Below are 21,347 nucleotides of genomic sequence, written 5' to 3'. Positions count from 1 at the left end.
TCAGACTGGACGGAGAGCATCAGAACATCAAGTTTCAAGTCTTTTTCAGCGACTGTCCCTGCTGATGAAGCGTCAACACAAGTATACTGCCACCACCATGCATTACTGTGGGATGGTGAGTTCAGGGTAATACGCAGGGTTAGCTTTCCTAATTGCATAGCGGTTTCTAAAGTTCAAGTTAGATCTCTTCTGATCAGATCACCTTCTTTCACGTTTAACGAGGCAAAGAGGACATAAAACTTAATTCTTTTCCCCAGTCTTCACAAAGACCAGATGTGTGGAGTTGTTTTTCACGGATTGGCTGACCTTTGAAGGCTCCTGGTTACACTGGATTTTATTTAGGGGCATCAGAGTAGCGGCGCTAAATCTACACGCGCACAACTTTTTAGATTTTTTTTTTTCTTGTAAACGCGTTTTAAGTGACGCCACGGGTTACTTTCGCCTGATGATGTGTTGGTCTGGCCCATAAAATCTTAAATACATTAATGTTTATGGTTGTGTCATGACAAAATGTTGAAAAGTTTAAAGGGTGTCAATACTTTTACTCGCTGTACATGATCTGGCCATAAATGATTACAGCGAATAACGCTGCACAGTTTTTCCTCTAAGGTTGCACCGATAAGTCTCTCGATGCTGCTGAAGGCGGTCCAATCAGATTGAGGCTCTCTGGAGGATGCCGTAAAGGCTGAAGCTGCTGCGTCAGGTGCGTGATTCAGCTCCTGGAAGCGGCTCTTGTCCTCCTCAGAAGAGATGGAGCGCCTATCGTTCTAAGACTTTTTGAAGCAGGCGAGCAGCTCGGACGCGGAGGATCTCAGTATGATGTCCTCTTTCTACCACCCAACCAAGGAGGCGGAGATAGCGGCCACGACGGAGCCGCTCTGCCTGGAACGAGGTGAGGCTCCGAGGCGTGTGTCCTTCATCGGACAGAAAGCGTCAGCTCTAACATAAACCTTTATTTTTATATGATTGTTTCTAATTGTACTCCATCAATCCCCTCCTAGATCCATGTCCGCCTTCACGCTGCTGTCAGAAGTCATGCACTTCAGGACGAACTCATATTTCATTATAGGCCTTCACCAGATCCACTTACTACGTCTGATCATTTTTCTCCTTGATTAACCTCTCTTTTCATTTGGTCACCAAGAGCTCAGGATCATTTTACAGTCACTTACAGAGGGGTCCTCTGAAATCCTGTTCTTTTTTGGGGGCGTGGTTGCATTTGCTACCAGTAATAGGCCTTTACAGTAAAATATACACCTCTACAATGAAAATGGAAATGCGTAATAAATGCAGAATTACGATATTAAAAGTGTATTAACGAGTACTCTCTAAAATATTTTTATTTTCTAACGCCAGACGTCAGGACACTTTTAATAATTTACAAATCAACTACCCAGCCAAGGGCAATAAACAGATTTCCCTTGAGCAGTGTTTGGTGGAGACGTATCTCACCAGAAGGACATTATTACCATCTGGATCAGAATGGGCAAATATCAGATCAAGTAAATCAACCATGGTCAAAAATAGTTCCTCTACTCTCTCCTGTCAGTCACAGCTCTCATATAAACACTCTGCCCCCGATTCAAACCTTCTTGTAAGAAGTTCTGAAAACGTATCAGTTAGAAAGGTTAAATCATAGAAATGCTTGTTAAAGCTCAAATCGAAACGATGTATCTTGTTAACATAGTTTTAATTTTCATGGCATTCTAAATGGTAAAAATGTTCACAAGTGGAAGTAAACAAAGGTGTGACATATCTTTTGCTTTCAAGTGGCTACTTATTGGAGGTCAGATATTTTCTCTGCTCCTCAGATGGCACAAATTTCTATGAATTATGTTTGCAGATAACATTGTGATATATATTGAGAGGAGGAAACATTTGGGAGAGATCCTGGAAAGGATATGAGGAATAGATAACAGGTTCTTGAGAGGGAAACGGGTGGAAAAGTGAAGCTGCAAAGAGTAGAGGTACTGAACGTGAATGTATTTACAGGCAGTGAAGAAGAGGATGCAGGCAGGGTGAACTGGATGGAGACGGGAGATTTGTGTTAGAAGATTGAAGCAAATGTTTTCCTATATGGTTGAGAGATGTGCTGTGATATGATGTGACACCAACAAAGAAGGGGAGGGTCCTGGGCTGAAGATGTTCCAATTTTGTTTCCCGGGGTGGTTCCAAGACAAACAGGATTAAAAATGTCTGTATGAGTGGGACTGGAACATAAAGTTCTTCGGATTTTTATTGGTTTTTCAAAAACCCTATTATTAAACACTTGACCAGTAGAGGGTTATGTAAATGCTGCCTCCTGCCATGACAGTAATGGTTCTGCATGTGAACAAGAGTGACCAGAAGATTTAATGATCTACTCTCCAGCTCTGTGTCATCTCAGTCTGAGCCTGGCCAGAAAAACACTCTGCCACTGTATGTAGTGCCAAGTCATCAGCAAGAACTCAACCTGTTTGACTTAGACAAAGTGGGCATGTTGATGAGGCTGTTCCCACCATCTGATCACACAATCCTCTTGACAGCCAAAGAGGATTGTTTTATACCACTATTCCACACAGACCACACATAATAGGAACCAGCAAGAATTGCAAAATTTTAGTGTTCAGGAGGATTCAAGGAATTTAGCAAGTTTTCTGGTCCAATTTGTGGCACCTTAAGATTCAATTGTGACACAAGCAGGATAGATAAAATAAGTTGTGAGATTCGGCTTGATTCACTCACATATTGTCAAGAATTCGCTACGATTTACAAGAATCTGTTAAAAATTATGCGCAAACATTAGAAATCAGTTAACAATTTTTTGAATGCATCTGAGAATCAGGTATGAATAAATTGGAATTTCTGAATATTCTTGACAATTTGCTGGATTTTCAATCAGGATATAATAAAAAGGCCCTCACCCCTGCATCTACAGACTGGCAACTTTGTCCATTCTTCTTGGTAAAACATCTTAAGTTCAGTTCCAAAATGGATGTTTAACGAGGAGCAGTTGTAGTTCTGGCCTTGGAACTGGACTATCAACACCAGCTGCTGATAGCTAGAAGAAGACTGCTTCTTGGCAATTTGTATTATTTGTTGTCTGTGTGGAATTAGGGGCATTAGAGTGAAGAGGAAAATGACTTGGCATGCAGAACCGGTAAATGACTGCATGAGAGAAGAGAGTCTCTTGGAGCATCGCAGGTAGGTTCTTATCAAAAGGAGTTGTTTCAGATTTGTTACAGGAAATGAGGAGTGTCTTTTTTCCTGAAATCCAAACTGATAATTACCTTCAAGGAACCATGTCTGTGTTTGGTCTGTCCTTGCCTGCTAGCCAATTGCAACCAGCTATTATTGGTTTCAGCCTTTTTCATTAGATCACATTTCTTCTTGTTTATTTACAGTTTTTTAAATTATATATAAGAATGTATAAGTTTAACAGTGAATGGACCCTTTATTGTTCATTATGGTAACAAGTAAGACAGAGGAGCAGGATATAAGAAAGGAGATGTCGTGACTGAGTGAACCTTCCCTGACAACCAACTCCTGTGTGTTACCGGTAACCCAGGTTTGTGTTTCAGATGTGTGCAGGGTAATCGAGCTGATGGACCGGCTGCAGAGAACTGGGGAGTTGCCTCCACCCAAACTGCAAGCCCTACAGAGAGTCCTGCAGAGCAAATTCTGTGCTGCTATCAGGGAGGTATGCATGATTAGTGTCTCAAAGCAGGCTCAAATGTCAAGGATGCTACCGCCTCATTGGTTTCACCTTTCTGTCATATGGTTTGACCTTGAAACCTTTCTACATTTTGTCTTAGTACAACTACAAACTCCAATGCATTTCTGAGGGAATTTAAATTAAAGTTGGAGGAAAGGAATACAAAGCTTAAAAAATTATCATGCAAAACCTTTCATACATGTGGTATTTTAACTCATGCTAACTCCAGCTAGCCGCAATCCATGTGAGAGACCCACCGTTTACAAGTTTGCACAGTTTTGCACCCTTGGCAACCAATATCATGTTATGTTCTAGGTTTATCTTGTTCTTCATTTTACTTGTGAGGAACTTTCCATGTTATTCTATATGAAAGGGTTTGGTTTTATGGTTTTGAATGTAAATGTGGTCCACATTATCTGTTTTATTTGCCTTTATTTTGCTTTTTATGACAGAATGTATGATATTGTTATGTTTAGAACCTAGTTTATCAAACACTGTATGTGCATCCATTTATGTTTAATTTGGAGTGCCGGAAAGGAGATTCAAAGATAACCTGGGATGCTCTAAAATGAAGGAATAAATATCTGCACCAAAAAGAGACTTTGGGCTGCTACTTGTAAGCTGTGAAACTTTAAAAGCTACATTTTAAGCAGTTTGAAATGTAAATTTGTATGTCCTCCTCAGAAGAGATGCAGGCGAGCAATTATACAGTAATAGTACAACATAACAGTATTTTTCAAAGTCAGTCCAAGGTTTTCATTTTGGTTTGCCAACCTGAGATTATTAATGGCCCCATGTGGTTCTCCATGTGAAACATCTCTGGGGCTGCCACTGGGCTGAAAAGGAGACCCTTAGTGCTTGGTTGACTTTGGGAATTCATAAAGCAGCTGACAGGTACCGGGTAGCCAGGAGGACTGTGGCTTCGGTGGTTGTGGAAGCAAGAACTAGGACATGGGAGGAATTCTGTTGGCCTTAAGGAAGTTCAGAAAACACTTGCAGTGTTCATGAACAGGATCTCCAGGTGTAGTGGTGGAGAGCAGGGAGTCTAGTTTGGGAACCTCAAGATCTTATCTTTGTTTTTTGCAGATGATGTGGTTCTGTTGGCTTCTTCAGACCATGACCTCCTGCGTGCACTAGAGCGTTTTGATGCTGCGTGTGAAGCTGGATGGGAGTCAGCTCGACCAGAAAAGGGTGAACTACTCCCTCTGGGTTAGGGGTCAGTCTCTGCCTCAAGAGAAGCAGATTATGTATATTGGTGTCTTTTTCACAAGCGATGGTAGGATGGAACATGAGATAGACAGACGGATTGAGGCTTCGTTTGCTGTAATGCGTGCGCTGTTGCAGTGAAGACAGAGCTCAGCCAAAAAGCAAAGCTCTCAATTTACTGGTCCGTCTAACCCTTACCTATGGTCATGAGATATAGATCATGACCAAAAGAACAGGATCCCAGATACAAGCGGCCTAAATGAGTTCCTCCAGAGGGCGGCCTAATTCACCTGTAGAGATGGGGTGAGGAGCACCGTCATCCAGGGAGGAGCTCAAATTAGAGCTGCTGCTTCTTTGCAAGAGGTCAGCTGAAGAGGTTCAGGCATCTAATCAGGATGCCTCCTTGGCGCCTCCCATTGAAGGTTTTCTGGGCAGACCCAGAACTTGTTGGAGGGGCAATGTATCCTGTCATGCCTGGGAACACCTTGGGATCCCCCAGAATCAGCTGGAGGATGGCGCTGAGGAGATGTCTGAGGTTCCCTTCTGGACTTGTTGCCCCTGATCTTTGATAAGTGGAAGACGATGGGTGGACGGAAGCCTAAAGGGGTCAGTGACACAATGCTGGCTTTCCTTAGATAACATTTTTTTCTTACCAAACTTGACTGCAGTGTTGTGTAACTCAGATTTTATTGGAGCGTAAGTAATTGACTTTAAATTTGCCTTGATTGGATTAAATTGAGTTTGTATTTCTGTATACACTGCCTGGCCAATAAAAAAGTCGCCACATGGATTTAATTAAGAAAATAGGTACGAACCTCCCATTGGATAATTACTGCATGGGCGATTATGTTTCTAGCTTGGAATAAGTTATTTAACCCCAACTGGTGAAATGAGTTGCTTCTCATTTCTTTAACAACCATATTGAAAGACACATCCCATGGTTGTGGAAAAGATGTCAGTCTGTTTCAGAAGGGTCAAATCATTGGCATGCATCAAGCAGAGAAAACATCTAAGGAGATTACAGAAACTACCAAAATTGGGTTAAGAACTGTCTAACACATTATTAAAAACTGGAAGGATAGTAGGGACCCATCGTCTTCGAGGAAGGAATGTGGCCGGAAAAATATCCTGAATGATCGTGATCGGCAATCCATTAAATGTTTGATGAAATCAAATCAAAGAAAAAAAACAGTAGAACTCCGGGCTGTGTTTAATAGTGAAAGTAAGAGCATTTCCACATGCATAATGCGAAGGGAACTCAAGGGATTGGGACTGAACAGTTGTGTAGCCTTAAGAAAACCACTAATCAGTGAGGCTAACTAGGAAAAAAAGACTTCAATTTACTAGGGAGCAAAGAGATTGGACTCTGGAGCAATGTAAGAAGTTCATATCGTCTGATGAGTCCAGATTTACCCTGTTCCAGAGTGATGGGTGCATCAGGGTAAGAAGAGGCAGGTGAAGTGATGCACCCATGATGCATTGTGCCTACTGTACAAGCCTGTGGGGGCAGGGCTATGATCTGGGGTTGCTGCAGTTGGTCTGGTCAGGGTTCAGCAACAGTATGTGTTCAAAGAATGAGGTCAGCTGACTACCTGAATATACTGAATGACCAGGTTATTCCATCAATGGATTATTTCTTCCCTGATGGCACGGGCATATTCCAAGATGACAATGCCAGGATTTATTGGGCTCAAATTGTGAAAGAGTGGTTCAGGGAGCATGAGATATCATTCTCACACATGGATTGGCCACCACAGAGTCCAGACCTTAACCCCGTTGAGAATCTTTGGGATCTGCTGGAGAAGGCTTTGCTCAGTGGTCAGACTCTACCATCATCAATGCAAGATCTTGGTGGTGACTTTTTGTTTTTGGCCAGGCAGTGTAATAACTGGCTGTATTAGTTTTGCAAATTGCTGAAGATGACATTTGTTGTGAATTGGCATTGTAAATAAACAGAATTTTTTTTCTTCCACTTTACAATTCTGTGTTACTTTGTGTTGGTTTGTCACATAAATTCCCAACAAAATAGATTGGAGTTTGCAGCTGTTGCGGGGCAAAATGAAAAGGATTAAAGGAGTGTAAACTTGTGCAAGACACTTTAACACACTGCATGTGTCCTTCACCAAATGTTTTTCTCATTTTCTATTGTGTTTCAGGTATATGAGCAACTTTATGACACTCTGGATATTGTTGGAGGCCCAGAGGTCCGTGCACAAGCAACAGCCAAGGTATTGTAAACAAAGACCCACTTCGTTTATCCATCACTTGGGAATAACACAGATAGCTGTAGTCATCCACTCGAGTCAGAGACTCAGCCCTGGAGGGAGGGAGCATTGCACCTTTTTACCTTTTGACTTGAAAGCATGTAGCCAACACTAGTAATGTTCACCTCTTTTATCAGCCATTCATCACACACTGATCACACTTCTAGCCACAGCAATTATCTTCCATCCATGGAAGACACTCATCTATGGATGGAAGACTTATACTGATTTTAGGCTCAGTAGCACTTAGGCCGTGCCTCTTTTCCATTCACAGTTCCACTCTGCTCTTCCTTACTCTACTGTGTACTGAACCTGTTCTGTTTCCATTGACACACTGATGGCTGGAGTTATGGCTTGATGGTGTGTTCCATTTGTACTGGGAAGTCGGAATTTCCGATCTATAAGTAGGAAATTTCAAATGGAATGCCCCCGAAGATTGGGGGAACACGACCATACACGAATTCCGCAATCAAGATGGATGCTAATCACATCAACTGTTCTTTAATATTAATGTAAAATTAAGTTAAATTAATTAAGAAGACATGTTTCAAAGCTGTTTATATGCACAAAATACCGTGCAGAACAGTTTTATTGTCATTGTTGTCACAGTGGCAATGTACGAGCAGTGAAGAATATGAGTGTCCATGTTTTTTCCGACTTTTAGACAAGCGGGAAACTGGAACGCTACCACCTCGGAAATTACGTCACTCTGACTTCCAAGTTCCGAGGTAAATGGAATGCAGCAAGATGCCCCACCTCCAGCTGGCAGCGTCGTTTACCATTAATGTTTTATGGTTCTGTGTTAGGCTTTTCCTATTGTTTTATTGGTGTAGAGGTTCTGGAGAGGCAGAGTTATATTCTGCACCATGAGTTAAGTGTGTATTCTGTTTAGTGACCTCCACTGTTTGTTCTGTGCATACAACAACAAAAAAATGCCTTATAGTGGTTCTACTTTGATCAGCAGCTGAAGTCCTTGGCAAGTTTAGGTGTGATTTCACTCATTCTCACCCACATGGTTTGCCACAATATTTTAGTCATCTCTCTTCAGTTTTTTTTTTTACTTTCCCCGGCACTGTGTTGTGCTGTAAAATCTGTGGCTTGTAACTCTCTCCACTACTTACGCTTTCTCATGCCGCTGACATACGGCTAACCACACTCATAGCCAATCAGTGAACAGCAGACTGTTCCTGCCCTGCTCAGCCCCGATGGGACCTGCAAACGAGCAGGTACCAAGAAAGCCAGTACTGGGCCAGAAAGGTAAAGTGGAGCTTGTTGAGGTAGGAAAACTTTACTGGCCGTCAGTTAATTCTTACATTACTCCTCACCTCTCCCCGACTCTTTTAATTTGACACCCCAAAGGACAATCCTCAGTCAGAGATCAGTTGTACGTTTCCACAAGTTTATTAAAACCAATCTGAATTCAGAGAGGGAGACACACACTTACACTGATACCAGGAAACGTCTGTGTGTTGTCTCACTGGGGCACGGTGCGCCACATTACATTTTATACCCCACGCTGCTATGCAGTACACATACACAATAATTCTGTCTGTGGATGTCTCCCCAGCAACAGTATCAAAGAAACAGAGATACATTTCATCATTTAATTAAAGAATTGTTTCCCACACGTCTTCAGGAATCTTCAGTGAGAGGAGTACCATGCCTCCCTAATACACTGCCGGCTTCTCACGATACAGACAGAAAACACCTGCAAGCTTTAACCTTGAATAATAAACACTCATTGTGTGACCACATTAGAAGCTACTGTTTAAGGATTTTTCTAACTCTCAAAAGCATAACTAAAAACTCCTCGTACTCGTACTCGTCGACTTCTGCTTATCCGGGACCGGGTCGCGGGGGCAGCAGACTCAGCAGAGACGCCCAGACGTCCCTCTCTCCAGACACCTCCGCCAGTTCCTCCAGGGAGAGCCCATGGCGTTCCCAGGCCAGCCGAGAGACATAGTCCCTCCAGCGTGTCCTGGGCCGTCCCCTGGGCCTCCTCCCGGTGGGACGTGCCTGAAACACCTCCCGAGGAAGGCGTCCGGGAGGCATCCGGTATAGATGCCCGAGCCACCTCAACTGGCTCCTCTCGATGTGGAGGAGCAGCGGCTCTACTCCGAGCCCCTCCCTGATGGCCGAGCTCCTCATCCTATCTCTAAGGGAGTGCCCGGCCACCCTACGGAGGAAGCTCATTTCAGCCGCTTGTATCCAGGATCTCGTTCTTTCGGTCATGACCCAAAGTTCATGGCCATAGGTGAGGGTAGGAACGTAGACCGACCGGTAAATTGAGAGCTTTGCTTTTCGGCTCAACTCTCTCTTCACCACAACAGACCGGCACAGTGCCCCCATTACTGTGGCAGCCGCACCAATCCGTCTGTCGATCTCCCGCTCCATTCTTCCCTCACTTGTGAACAAGACCCCGAGATACTTAAACTCCTCCACTTGAGGCAGGAACTCCCCTCCAACCTGAAGAGGACAAGCCACCCTTTTCCGGTCGAGTACCATGGCCTCGGACTTGGAGGAGCTGATCCTCATCCCAGCCGCTTCACACTCGACTGCGAACCACCACAGCGCATGCTGTAGGTCTTGGCTAGAGGGGGCCAGCAGGACCACGTCATCTGCAAAAAGAAGAGACGAAATCCACTGGTCTCAAACCAGACCCCCTCCGGCCCTTGGCTGCGTCTAGAAATCCTGTCCATAAAAGTTATGAACAGGACCGGTGACAAAGGGCAGCCCTGCCGGAGTCCAACATGCACTGGGAACAGGTCCAACTTAGTGCCGGCAATGCGGACCAAACTCCTGCTCCGCTCGTACAGGGACCGGATGGCCCCTCCTGAAGCCGAGGTTCGACTATCGGTCGGACTTTCCTCTCCAATACCCTGGCGTAGGCCTTACCAGGGAGGCTGAGGAGTGTGATCCCCCTGTAGTTGGAACACACCCTCCGGTCACCCTTCTTATGAAGGGTGACCACCACCCCAGTCTGCCAGTCCAGAGGCACTGTCCCTGTCCGCCACACAATGTTGAAGAGGCATGTCAACCATGACAGCCCCACAACATCAAGAGACTTGAAGTACTCAGGGCGGATCTCATCCACCCCCGAAGCCTTGCCACCGCGGAGCTTTTTAACCACCTCGGTGACTTCAGCCTGGGTGATGAAAGAGTCCAACCCCGAGTCCCCAGCCTCTGCCACAGCCCGGGCCGCAGCACGCTTGGCCTCAGGGTACCCGTCAGCCGCCTCAGGAGTCCCACAAGCCAACCACAGCCGATAGGACTCCTTCTTCAGCTTAACAGCATCCCTTACTGCTGGTGTCCACCACCGGGTTCGGGGATTGCCGCCGCGACAGGCACCGCAGAACTTACGGCCGCAGCTACGGGCAGCAGCATCGACAATAGATGTGGAGAACATGGTCCACTCGGACTCTATGTCTCCAACATCCCCACGATCTGGTCGAAGCTCTCCCGGAGGTGGGAGTTGAATACATCCCTGGCCGAGGGCTCCGCCAGGCGTTCCCAGCAGACCCTCACTATGCACTTGGGCCTGCCAAGTCTGTCCGGCTTTCTCCTCCTCCAGCGGATCCAACTGACCACCAGGTGATGATCAGTGGACAGCTCAGGCCCTCTCTTCACCCGAGTGTCCAAAACATGCGGCCGAAGGTCTGATGATACGACAACAAAGTCGATCATCGACCTCCTGCCTAGGGTGTCCTGGTGCCAAGTGCACTGATGGACACCCTTATGTTTGAACATGGTGTTCGTTATGGACAATCCGTGACTAGCACAGAAGTCCAATAACAAAACACCACTCGGATTCAGATCGGGGATGCCATTCCTCCCGATCACGCCTCTCCAGGTGTCACTGTCGTTCCCCACGTGGGCGTTGAAGTCCCCCAGCAGAATAATGGAGTCCCCGGAAGGGGCACTATCCAGCAACCCCGACAGGGACGCCAAGAAGGCCAGGTACTCTGCACTACCACTCGGCCCGTAGGCTGAAATGATAGTCAGAGACCTCTCCCCAACCCGAAGGCGCAGGGATACGACCCTCTCATCCACTGGGGTAAACCCCAACACGAGACGGCTGAGCTGGGGGGCAACAAGCAAACCCACACCAGCCCGCCGCCTCTCCCCGTGGGCCACTCCAGAGTAGAAGAGAGTCCAACCCCTCTCAAGGAGATGGGTTCCAGAGCCCACGCTGTGCGTGGAGGCGAGCCCGACTATTTCTAGTCGATATCTCTCGACCTCCCGCACAAGCTCAGGCTCCTTCCCCCCCAGCGAGGGGACATTCCACGTCCCTAGAGCCAGCCTAAGCATCCGGGGATCGGGCCGCTGAGGTCTCCACCTTCGTCCGCCACCCAATCCTCTTTGCACCGGTCCCTCACGGTTCCCCCCTGCAGGTGGTGGGCCCCTCCTAATAATAATAATCAATCTATAAGCAGCAAATCCCAAATATATCTTAGTTTTAGCTACTAATGATAAGGCATTTATATTTCCACAATTCCCCCTTTTGATCTCCACCAGGAGATCACTCCACATAGGGTGCAGCCAGCTCCACCCCCTGAAGTCCGTCCGTCAAAGCACACATCTGATAAGTAGGAGGTTTAGATTCAGCACTCCCCTTCTCAATTGTGGCAGTGATGAAGCGAACCATCAGAGCCCTGATGCATGGTACACAACAACAACCACAGGTAACAATAATGGCAACAAAAATAGCTATAGAAATCATTGACATGACTAAACCTTTCCATTTTCCAAACATATCAGTGAACTATTGCTCCAATGCATTGTCAATCCCTGAATGCTCGTGCATATTTTTACTCAGAGTTACTGTAATTAAGCATGCCAGGAACCGACAATGCAATGGAACTCGCTGAAATTGAATCATCCTGTGAACTTTAATTAATACTTTCAGAGAGAAGATAAAAATGAATCAAAGCAATATCAATATACACCTCTTACTCCAGAGGGGACAGAAGGATTCTTTTACATTAACTATACTTTAGACCCTGCTGCCTCTGCCTCACCTTTTGCCTGAGGACTATTGCATTTCCTGCTTCTGTAGTCTCAGGGTGCTTAAAACCTTCTGATCCTCAGCAGGGATGTCTTGACCCCTTCTAAGTGGAGGATGTCTTCTCAGTCCTATTAATTAATTGCGTTTCTTCATTAAAAACAAACAATGCCTGGGTTCAATCACTACAATCCTTATGGCCCCTGAACAGTAAGCACAACAATAGATGAATATAATAAAAGAGTAAAAATGCAAATATAACTTTTGTTAAGTAAAAACCATAAATTGAAAATGTTATTTTATTTTATTTTTTTGTTTTCTCTCGTCCTTTCGTCCTCCGGGTGGCGCAGTCTTGCTGTTCGTTGGTCCCTTATACAGGTGACATCTTGTGCGCTGGTGTCTGTTGGCCTTCTTTCTTCAACAACTAAGGTAGACTGCCTAGTTGTCTGACACAGCTGAGGGGATTATTCTGCCCCTTGTGATGAAGCTGTGTGTGCCTCGGCGCACTGGCTCCAATGAAACCACGTGTCTCCTTTGCCCTTCAGCCTCACTGCGTGGGATGTCCTCTCTGTCACCTGGTACGGTCCTGTGAACCTTGGCTCCACCCACTTTTGCTTGATGACCTTTAACCACACCCACTCGACCTGCGGTGTTGTTGGCTCTCCTGTAGATCTCACAGATCCCAAAACCTTGTTGTAGGGTTCCACCACCGTCTGTAGCTGAGAAAAATAGACTTTGTGTGACAGATTCTGTATATCACCTGTAGATGTCAGAACTGCTCCTCGTTGTCCCGGAAAACTCCTTCCGGTTTCTAGCTCGTATGGAGTGTATCCTGTGGTTGAGTTCACTGAACACCTGTGTTTCAGCTCCAAACTGGACTCCACCTGTTGCAGCTCCTGGTTCTTAAAATGGGTTCCATTGTCAGTCCTTATCTTTTCAGGAAACCCGTGTCTGGGAATGTAATGGTTAATGAGACATTTAACCACAGTTTTGCTATCTTCCTTTTTGCTGGCCATGCTTCTGGCCATCCAGTGAAAGCATCCACACACACAAGCAGATATCAGAAACCTCTTACTGACTGCACCATGTCTGTATAGTCAATAATTATTTCCTTTCCTGGCCTTGTGATTAAAGGAAATTTTCCCTGCAACGGTGTCAAAGTTTTCTTTGGGTTGAATTGTCCACACACTCTACAGCATTTCACAAAGTGTTTCACCATGTCTGTCATAAAAGGATGCCTCCACTCCTTCAGATTCTCCAGCATCTGTTTAATTCCAACGTATCCTACTCCATGTGCCTGAGAAAAAAGTTCCTGTTTAAGTCCAGGAGGGAACACCATCCTACCTTCACACAAAGATGTGGAAAAAACTGATCTTGGCAATATCCCCATGTTACTTTATTCTGACATTCTGGCGCAGGGTCCAACCCCTGCGACAATCCAGCAAAAGGTTTAAACAAGAATGTTCTAGTAACCAAGATCACATTACATAGAACCAAAGAAATTAATTCTAACATAACTATGTGTCTCTATGAATTTAACGAAAGCAACATAAATACAATCCAGATGTTTTTAACCAACTCATTTCCATTAACAACAAAACACAAACTTCAGTCGTTGTACAGTTCATCAATATTTCACTTAGAAATTAGTCACATATCATCCTGATTTGTCTTGTATGAAGATAAATATTAGATTAATGGAAATCTAATGTAATATTGACGCATACACTACAAATTTAATCGAATAAATAATTCCTGTCAAGTATGAAATCATAACTCTGATTCTTCATCAAAAATATATTCCTTACTTTTGGCATATCTTGAACTGTCAGTTAGCTTAATGGCACCAGGGAAAACTTTCAATCTAATAAATCACCAATGATTCTGTATGCAAAACTAATTCTTCAAATTAGTTTAAACTATTTCATTAACCTTTTAATAGTAAAACACATAAATCTAAATGTCATGCTACATCCTTAATTATTATACAAAAAACATGTTTTCAAGGCAACAATCACTACAAGCATTTTGATTCTATTGTCTCATAAACAGTGTTAAAACTCAAGAAGGGAGGTGCTGAGCGTTACCATGACAGCAAAGGCATGAACAAACCTGGTAGGTGGGCGGAGTCAGGCAGAACTAACCTCTGATGGGCAGCCTATGGGCAGGACCCACAGTTTCTTCATTCCAACCCATCTTAGTGAACCTTAAACTGCAAAACTGTTAACATGCACCTACCTCAGAAACAAGCTGCTTCTTAACTCTCCTGAAAACTCAAAGTTTAATCAATCTGGGATTTAGAAACATTATTCTAAACATGGATTATTGTTTCATGCAACATATAAACAAACATTCAGTCCAACAAAACAAAGACAAAACATCAAAGACAGACAAATTACCAAATTTGAAGCTTCAAGAATTCAAAACATTTTTAACAATCTCTTTTCAGAATAGGTTTTCCCAGCCATATCTTTTAATGCTATAATTGATCAATTTTGTTATGACAATCTTCAGGATCCTTTTTAAGATGAGTGCACATAATCCAAAGAGATCTCAAAATATTTAGAAGCACAGCAACAGTTTTCTCTTAAATGAATCCAAATTTACTGATGCAGAAACCTTTTGTCAATTCTTTGTACTGTAACTTTGTAATAATAATAACTACAATCCTGAGAGTTATTGTTATAATTCTCTTTTTGTTTTGCTCAATTTGATCGCAGCTGCATTCAAGAATTTCTCTGCTCAGGTTAAATGCAAAGAAGTATTTTAAGCCGGCGTTGACATTTTTATGGTATACCCAAACTAAACAAAAATTGAAGCGTTTGACTTAATCAGAAATTAAGATAAGAAACTTGACTCCAAACGGGACTTTTTCCACATAGTGTTTCAAAGGGAAGACACACATAATTTTCCTTAATTTGGCTATTTAAATTTTGAGAGTTGGGGAGAAAATTATTACTAGAACCCCTCTTTAATAATCCAAATGCTGATAAATGTTCCAATATTTTATGATTTAATAATCTGAAATTACCTTGTGTACCTTTGTACTCCTAGTTATTCTTTTAATCTTTAAACCCTAAGAAATCAAACAAGGAGCCTTTATTTATTTTATTTTCCTAAAATGAAGGATTTTACTTGTCTTTATTCCGTTATAAAAATCCTAACCTTGGTTCCAAAACAAAACTCTTCAACCCCTATCTGTGTTCCCCAGAGTAGAAATTTTGAGTATTATTGCATTTCAAAGCCACCAAATGACTGGAACTCATCATTGGCTTAGATCTATTTTAATAGGTAATCAGTCTACCTTTAAGTAAGTATTATAATTTTATGGACCCAAAATCTATGGCTTACGGGCTTCAGGAGTCCAGGAACCACAGGTTGAGTATTGCTGCATTGAACAATGATGTTAGCTTTCTTAAAAGATTGGCTAAATATCCCCAGACCTGTTAGTGTATGATTTCTGCTTGCACAATAATCAGATTTAAAAATCACTTGTTCACAGCTCCTAATTTACCTCAGATCATATTTGCTCCTAACCCAGTTCATAAGAAGCTTCAGACAAACATTATGCTAAAAAGCCAAAAACAAAAAATACAGATCTGTTTTAAAATAAAGAAAAAGCATGCTTAAAAAATTTGGTACTGTGGTGGGAAATAACTCCACAGTTCTGAACGCCTTTTCTATGCAGTCTTTTAGGAAACATGAGATTAGTTTAATTTTGTGTGGTACCACTGTCCAATCAGAATCTCTCACCTTCAAAAATAACCCAATTTTTTCATTCTCATTTTAAAGGTTTGTTTTACCAAAGGAAATGTGTTTAACAAAACCAATTACTCTCAAAAGTTTTAAAAGTTTTAGCTGGTGATATCTTAGAAAACAACTAGTGTTTTAATATTTCTGTGCAGCACAGAACTGATTAGGTTTCCTTTCCTTCTCCAAAGGGAAAGAACCTGCAGAACCAAGCCTTTCATAGTTTTTGTCAGGATCTGATATAAGGTACAGTGTAAATCAACACGCTGCATGAATCAGAAGAGGGAAGGAAAAATTAATATAACCTCTTCCCAGCAGCTGCTGTGAAAAACAATGAATTTGTACTTTCCACAAGCGTCAGTTAGCACCTGCGGACAAAAACTGCACCAAACTGTAAATACTGTGTCAGAGACTGTATGAAGACCATCTACAGTAGAACTAAGCCTGTTTTAATGAGTTCTCTACCCATTAGATTTATGGGATACAAACTCTGACAACAGAAACTAATACCTGAAGGAGAATACCATCAGGTGTTATGCATGCGCTGGGTTTTAAAAATGCTCCTTCATGAGATCTGTCCTGAGAATAACATAGAAACACATGGTTACTGCTGAGTTTTGGAGATGTTGTAACTTCCTCTGCTTTTAATAACTTTTAATAACTAGAATAATTGACCCTGAATATTCCACGACAAAAGAGAACTTGCTTCTCTAAAAGAATTAACTGGAAAGTATCAAATGAGCTAAGTTATCACCCATTTGAAGATACTTTTCTAACCCTAAAATAATATTTTAACCCGCTATATCTGTCCACGTCAAGCAAGCGTCACATGAGCAGCAGTTAATAAGCGTTCTTCGTTGCAGAAAATAGGAAAAGATTGATGCAAATGTGTGTGTGTTTGTACGTTACACCCATCAGTTTCTTAATCGCTCCAGAGTCAGACTGTCATGGCACACAGTCCTCTATCAGTCCAAAAAACAACCCAGGCCCTTCCCGGGTCTGTTGGTGAGACATTCAATCCTTCTTTGTCCACTTTAACTTCTCCAGGAGGGAGAAAGAAGAAACTTTGCTCCGGCCTGTTTCTCTTCTGCCCGCATAAGATGTGTTTTCAATATAAATCCAGTGTATCGCTCTTCTGGCTCTGCAGCAGCATGGATCGTTGTCCATCTCAGTGGGTTTGGGGCCAGACTTCTTCTGAGTTTCGTTCTGGTGGAAACTCACACTGTGATTTGCAGCAGCAGGCAGACAGGCAGGCAGGCTCCCTCTCTTTCAGGCCATGCTGGAGAAGCGTCTCTGGTGGAGTAGCCATGAGAACGGCAGGTTTCTAAAGTCCAGACTCAAAAACGCAGAAGTTGCACTCAAATCCCATACATGTGTGTATGTGTGTGTGTGTGTGAGAGAGGCAGATGAAAAAGTTTAGTATAGGTTCAGATTTTGCACACAGAAATATTATCAGTCAGTCAGTTGTCCACCATAACATGCACTATACTCCTTTCTTTTCCAACTGATCGCAATATTTAAGACAAACGAAACTTCCTGCAGGAAAGTTTTAACTCTTTAACACCTTAATTGATGCACTCTGCTTTTTAATCTTTTTCTTATGTTTCTTATTTTTCTCATCTCCATCCATCAACTGTTTTACTTGAAACTCTTTAAACTATTTAACTTATTTACCCTAAAACTTCCACTCTGTGAAAAACCAAACTTATCTTCCCAAATTAAAGCATATTTAACACAATCGCGCAGAGGGCCTTAAACCCTTCCACTCAGCGGGACTTTTTCAGTCTCTCCTGGTCCGACCGCTGTGATGCCAAACCCGGTTTGACACCTAGGAATCCGTTGACTCCCTGGAATTCCTTTTACTTAATCTTATTATTACAGTTTCACCATTTAAGTATCTCAACTGTCTTCCCTCACCTGCCAGTTCAGGTTCTCGGGGTCCTATCCCTGGCCACTTTGAGGTGTCCCAATCCCTCGGGGAGGCTTTTACGAACCCCAGCCTAAATACCCCAGTCCTCGTCAGGACCGAGTTTGGATTGCCAAATCCGGAACTTATTTACTTCAACACCGTCACCATTTAAGTATCTTCAGTGAAAAGTATGTTACAACCTCAACATTCAAGTATCTCGGCTAAAATTTATCTTGTGTCAATCAACAAATATTTTTACGCAATATATAATTTCTTTACCGTAATCCATTATTTCAACCAACAAATATTTTACCCAAAACTGATCAAGACTGTAAATTTAAGAGAAGACAGATATCTATTCCACAACACCACCTACACTATTAGCAGGCAAAAGGAGAATAAATATAGATCTCCTTACCTTTTATTTTGGGTCGACCCTGTGGTGTTGTAGAACGACATCCGCCTCGTAGTCAATTAATTATCCTTTAGTTAGAGCCAAATCTGGGTCACGGCACCAATTGTTGAGGTAGGAAAACTTTACTGGCCGTCAGTTAATTCTTACATTACTCCTCACCTCTCCCCGACTCTTTTAATTTGACACCCCAAAGGACAATCCTCAGTCAGAGATCAGTTGTACGTTTCCACAAGTTTATTAAAACCAATCTGAATTCAGAGAGGGAGACACACACTTACACTGGTACCTGGAAACGTCTGTGTGTTGTCTCACTGGGGGTGCGCCACATTACATTTTATACCCCACGCTGCTATGCAGTACACATACACAATAATTCTGTCTGTGGATGTCTCCCCAGCAACAGTATCAAAGAAACAGAGATACATTTCATCATTTAATTAAAGAATTGTTTCCCACACGTCTTCAGGAATCTTCAGTGAGAGGAGTACCATGCCTCCCTAATACACTGCCGGCTTCTCACGATACAGACAGAAAACACCTGCAAGCTTTAACCTTGAATAATAAACACTCATTGTGTGACCACATTAGAAGCTACTAATGATAAGGCATTTATATTTCCACAAGCTGGCCAAAGTAGAGCCCATAGAACAGGTTCAATATTGTCCGACTGCTGCTTCTGGTGATAGTTAATCTAAACAGAACTCTGACCTGTGTTCTGACTTCCTACCTTCTCAGGCCACAGTGGCAGCCTTCGCAGCCAGTGAGGGTCACGCCCACCCGAGGGTGGTGGAGTTGCCCAAAACAGAAGAGGGCCTGGGCTTTAACATCATGGGAGGGAAAGAGCAGAACTCCCCCATTTACATCTCCAGAGTCATCCCTGGAGGGGTGGCTGATCGCCAAGGAGGACTGAAGAGAGGAGATCAGCTGCTGTCTGTCAACGGAGTGGTAAGATCTCCAGTCCAGAGACTGGACCGTTTAATCAATGCACAACCAGGTTGAACTGAAGAGATGATGAATGAGCCACCATAATGACTGGTTAGAAAAGCACATTCCTGTCAGTCATGGGGTGCAACACTTGTGTGGTGTCTGTGCAGAGCGTGGAGGCAGAGCAACATGAAAAGGCTGTGGAGCTACTGAAAGCCGCCCAGGGGTCAGTTAAGCTGGTGGTCCGCTACACTCCCAAAGTCCTGGAGGAAGTGGAGGCCCGCTTTGAGAAAATGAGGAGTGCCCGAAGACGACAGCAGCACAACAGCTACTCGTGAGACACTCCTTGTTAGTCTGCATTTCAAAAATATTATTACTCTATGCAATGCTGCATTGAGAGTTGTCTCTCACAATGTAAGTCAAAATGCAGTAGAACTGTAGGAAAAGGCTTGTTTGTTAGGAGAAAAGCAGCACAACCACATAGCTTCTGGAACAATGTCCTTTGGACAGATGAAAGCAAAGCACAGATATTTGGCCATAATGTGCTGCACCAAACGCAGCAGGACAGCACAAGTGGTTTATATCAGTTCTCAAGCACGTTGGCGGAGGGCTGATGGTTGAGGCTTGAAAGATATGTTCCCTTTTTAACCATTAAAATCTAATTTGTAGATGCTGATCATGTTGATAGCAGACCCAAAAATGGGTGTTATTCCAAGTTTATGTTGCATAGTTCTCCACAGTCTTTGCTGGAAAGTTTTTTTTACCAAACTGATTCTTTTCTTCTATGTCTCTGCGTCTCTAATTTTTCAGTTCTCTGGAGTCCAGGGGCTAACTAATCCAATACCTCTTCCCATCTCATCATTCGACCTTCCTGACTCTTGAGAGGACCTACCGGGAATGGGAAAAAATAACCAAAGTAGCTTGATACCTGAAGCAAACAATGAAGATTAGGATGCTCTCCCTTTCCTCGTTCCTTATCTTTATACAGATGCTGAGTAGGTTTGTTGTAAGAACATGGCTGTAATGTTATTATTCTATAGGGAAAACATCTCTGTGTCCTGTCACTTTAGAGACTATCTTTAGTGTGTAGCTTAAAGCCAATTTTACTATGCTTTCCTTGTTTTAGGTTAAAGTGTGCTCATCAGAAGTGTTCCCAGTTTGCTATAGGCCTCGTTGGCAGAGGAAACGCCTTTAGCCTCATCCATTTGTCCATCAGAGGTCTTAGCTACAGAGCTAACTGTACATTTTCATGGTTGGGTGTCAAATAATGCCTGGATATTTTGTTTTTGTTTATCTGTGTTTACAGGTGTTGGCATATTCTCTCACGAAATAAATCTAAAGTGCAAGCCTGCTTCGTGTTGAGTCACTGTAGCATTCCCAACTAACTGGTTGTTGTTGGAATTGTCCTAGCTGATTCTGAATTAGCTCAAAGTACTCTTGTGCGACAGAGAGCCGGAACATTTTTGGACAAGGATGTTAAGATTAAAAATGTCTTTTTGTGACTTAAACCTGGCAGCCAAACATTGAATTCAATGGAGTTTATTTATATAGCGCCAATTTATAAAACATCTTAAGGCTCTTAATCCAATCATGCAGACAGATTCCAAGTCAAGCAATACATTCCAATTGATTCTAGTTATCAAAAAATGCAGTCAGATTCACATAAAGGTTTTCTAAGGAAATGCAGCAGATTGCATTGAGTCAGTGACTTTGCAGCAATCCCTCATACTGAGCATACAAGTAGTGACAGTGGAAAGAAAAACTTCCCTTCAACCGGAAGAAACCACCAGAAAAACCAGGGCCAGGTTCAGTGTGTTCTGCTGCCACCGACTGGGGGTTTGAGAAGATGGCATACACACAAAATAACAGAAACACTGATCCGGGATAACTTTCTATGTGAAAAAAAAGTAAAATATTATTGGCAGTAGTAAGTCCTCTAGGGGCTTCATCTAGAAAAGTAACACAGCCAAGCAGATAAGCTCTATGCCAGTTTATATGTCAGTCAGTCAGGCATTTTCTACCGCTTATTCCATAGTGGGTCGCGGGGAGCTGGTGCCTATCTCCAGCAGTCTATGGGCGAGAGGCGAGGTACACCCTGGACAGGTCGCCAGTCCATCGCAGGGCAACACACAAACCACCATGCACACATTCATTCATACACCTAAGGGCAATTTAGAGTGACC

The 21,347-nt window shown here is 43.1% G+C and overlaps 1 protein-coding gene across 2 annotated transcripts; it reads left to right on the top strand.

Moving 5' to 3' along the window:
- Window positions 1-580: 580 nt before the first annotated feature.
- On the top strand, window positions 581-20,515 carry LOC124864554 (protein lin-7 homolog B-like). Of its 2 annotated transcripts, none has more exons than XM_047359378.1 (6): window positions 581-892; window positions 3,561-3,679; window positions 7,057-7,128; window positions 18,976-19,185; window positions 19,335-19,512; window positions 19,975-20,515. In XM_047359378.1, exons 1-5 carry the CDS (start codon window positions 817-819, stop codon window positions 19,500-19,502), a joined length of 645 nt encoding a protein of 214 aa, XP_047215334.1. In that variant the 5' UTR covers window positions 581-816; the 3' UTR covers window positions 19,503-19,512; window positions 19,975-20,515. The 2 variants fall into 2 exon arrangements, with proteins under 2 accessions (XP_047215334.1, XP_047215333.1); XM_047359377.1 differs by having other exon boundaries at window positions 589-892; window positions 19,335-19,498.
- The last annotated feature ends 832 nt before the right edge of the window (window positions 20,516-21,347 follow it).

Source organism: Girardinichthys multiradiatus, chromosome Y (genome assembly GCF_021462225.1).
Source record: "Girardinichthys multiradiatus isolate DD_20200921_A chromosome Y, DD_fGirMul_XY1, whole genome shotgun sequence".
In the NCBI taxonomy this organism is placed as follows: Eukaryota; Metazoa; Chordata; class Actinopteri; order Cyprinodontiformes; family Goodeidae; genus Girardinichthys; species Girardinichthys multiradiatus.
This window is presented reverse-complemented; position numbering and strand designations above follow the sequence as displayed.

Bases quoted from the DNA above. Each gene is read 5' to 3' on its own strand.
- LOC124864554 (XM_047359377.1), top strand. From the start codon at position 817: ATGATGTCCTCTTTCTACCACCCAACCAAGGAGGCGGAGATAGCGGCC. The intron at 893-3,560 runs GTGAGGCTCCGA...TTTGTGTTTCAG, and splicing joins GCCGCTCTGCCTGGAACGAG to ATGTGTGCAGGGTAATCGAG. The intron at 3,680-7,056 runs GTATGCATGATT...ATTGTGTTTCAG, and splicing joins TCTGTGCTGCTATCAGGGAG to GTATATGAGCAACTTTATGA.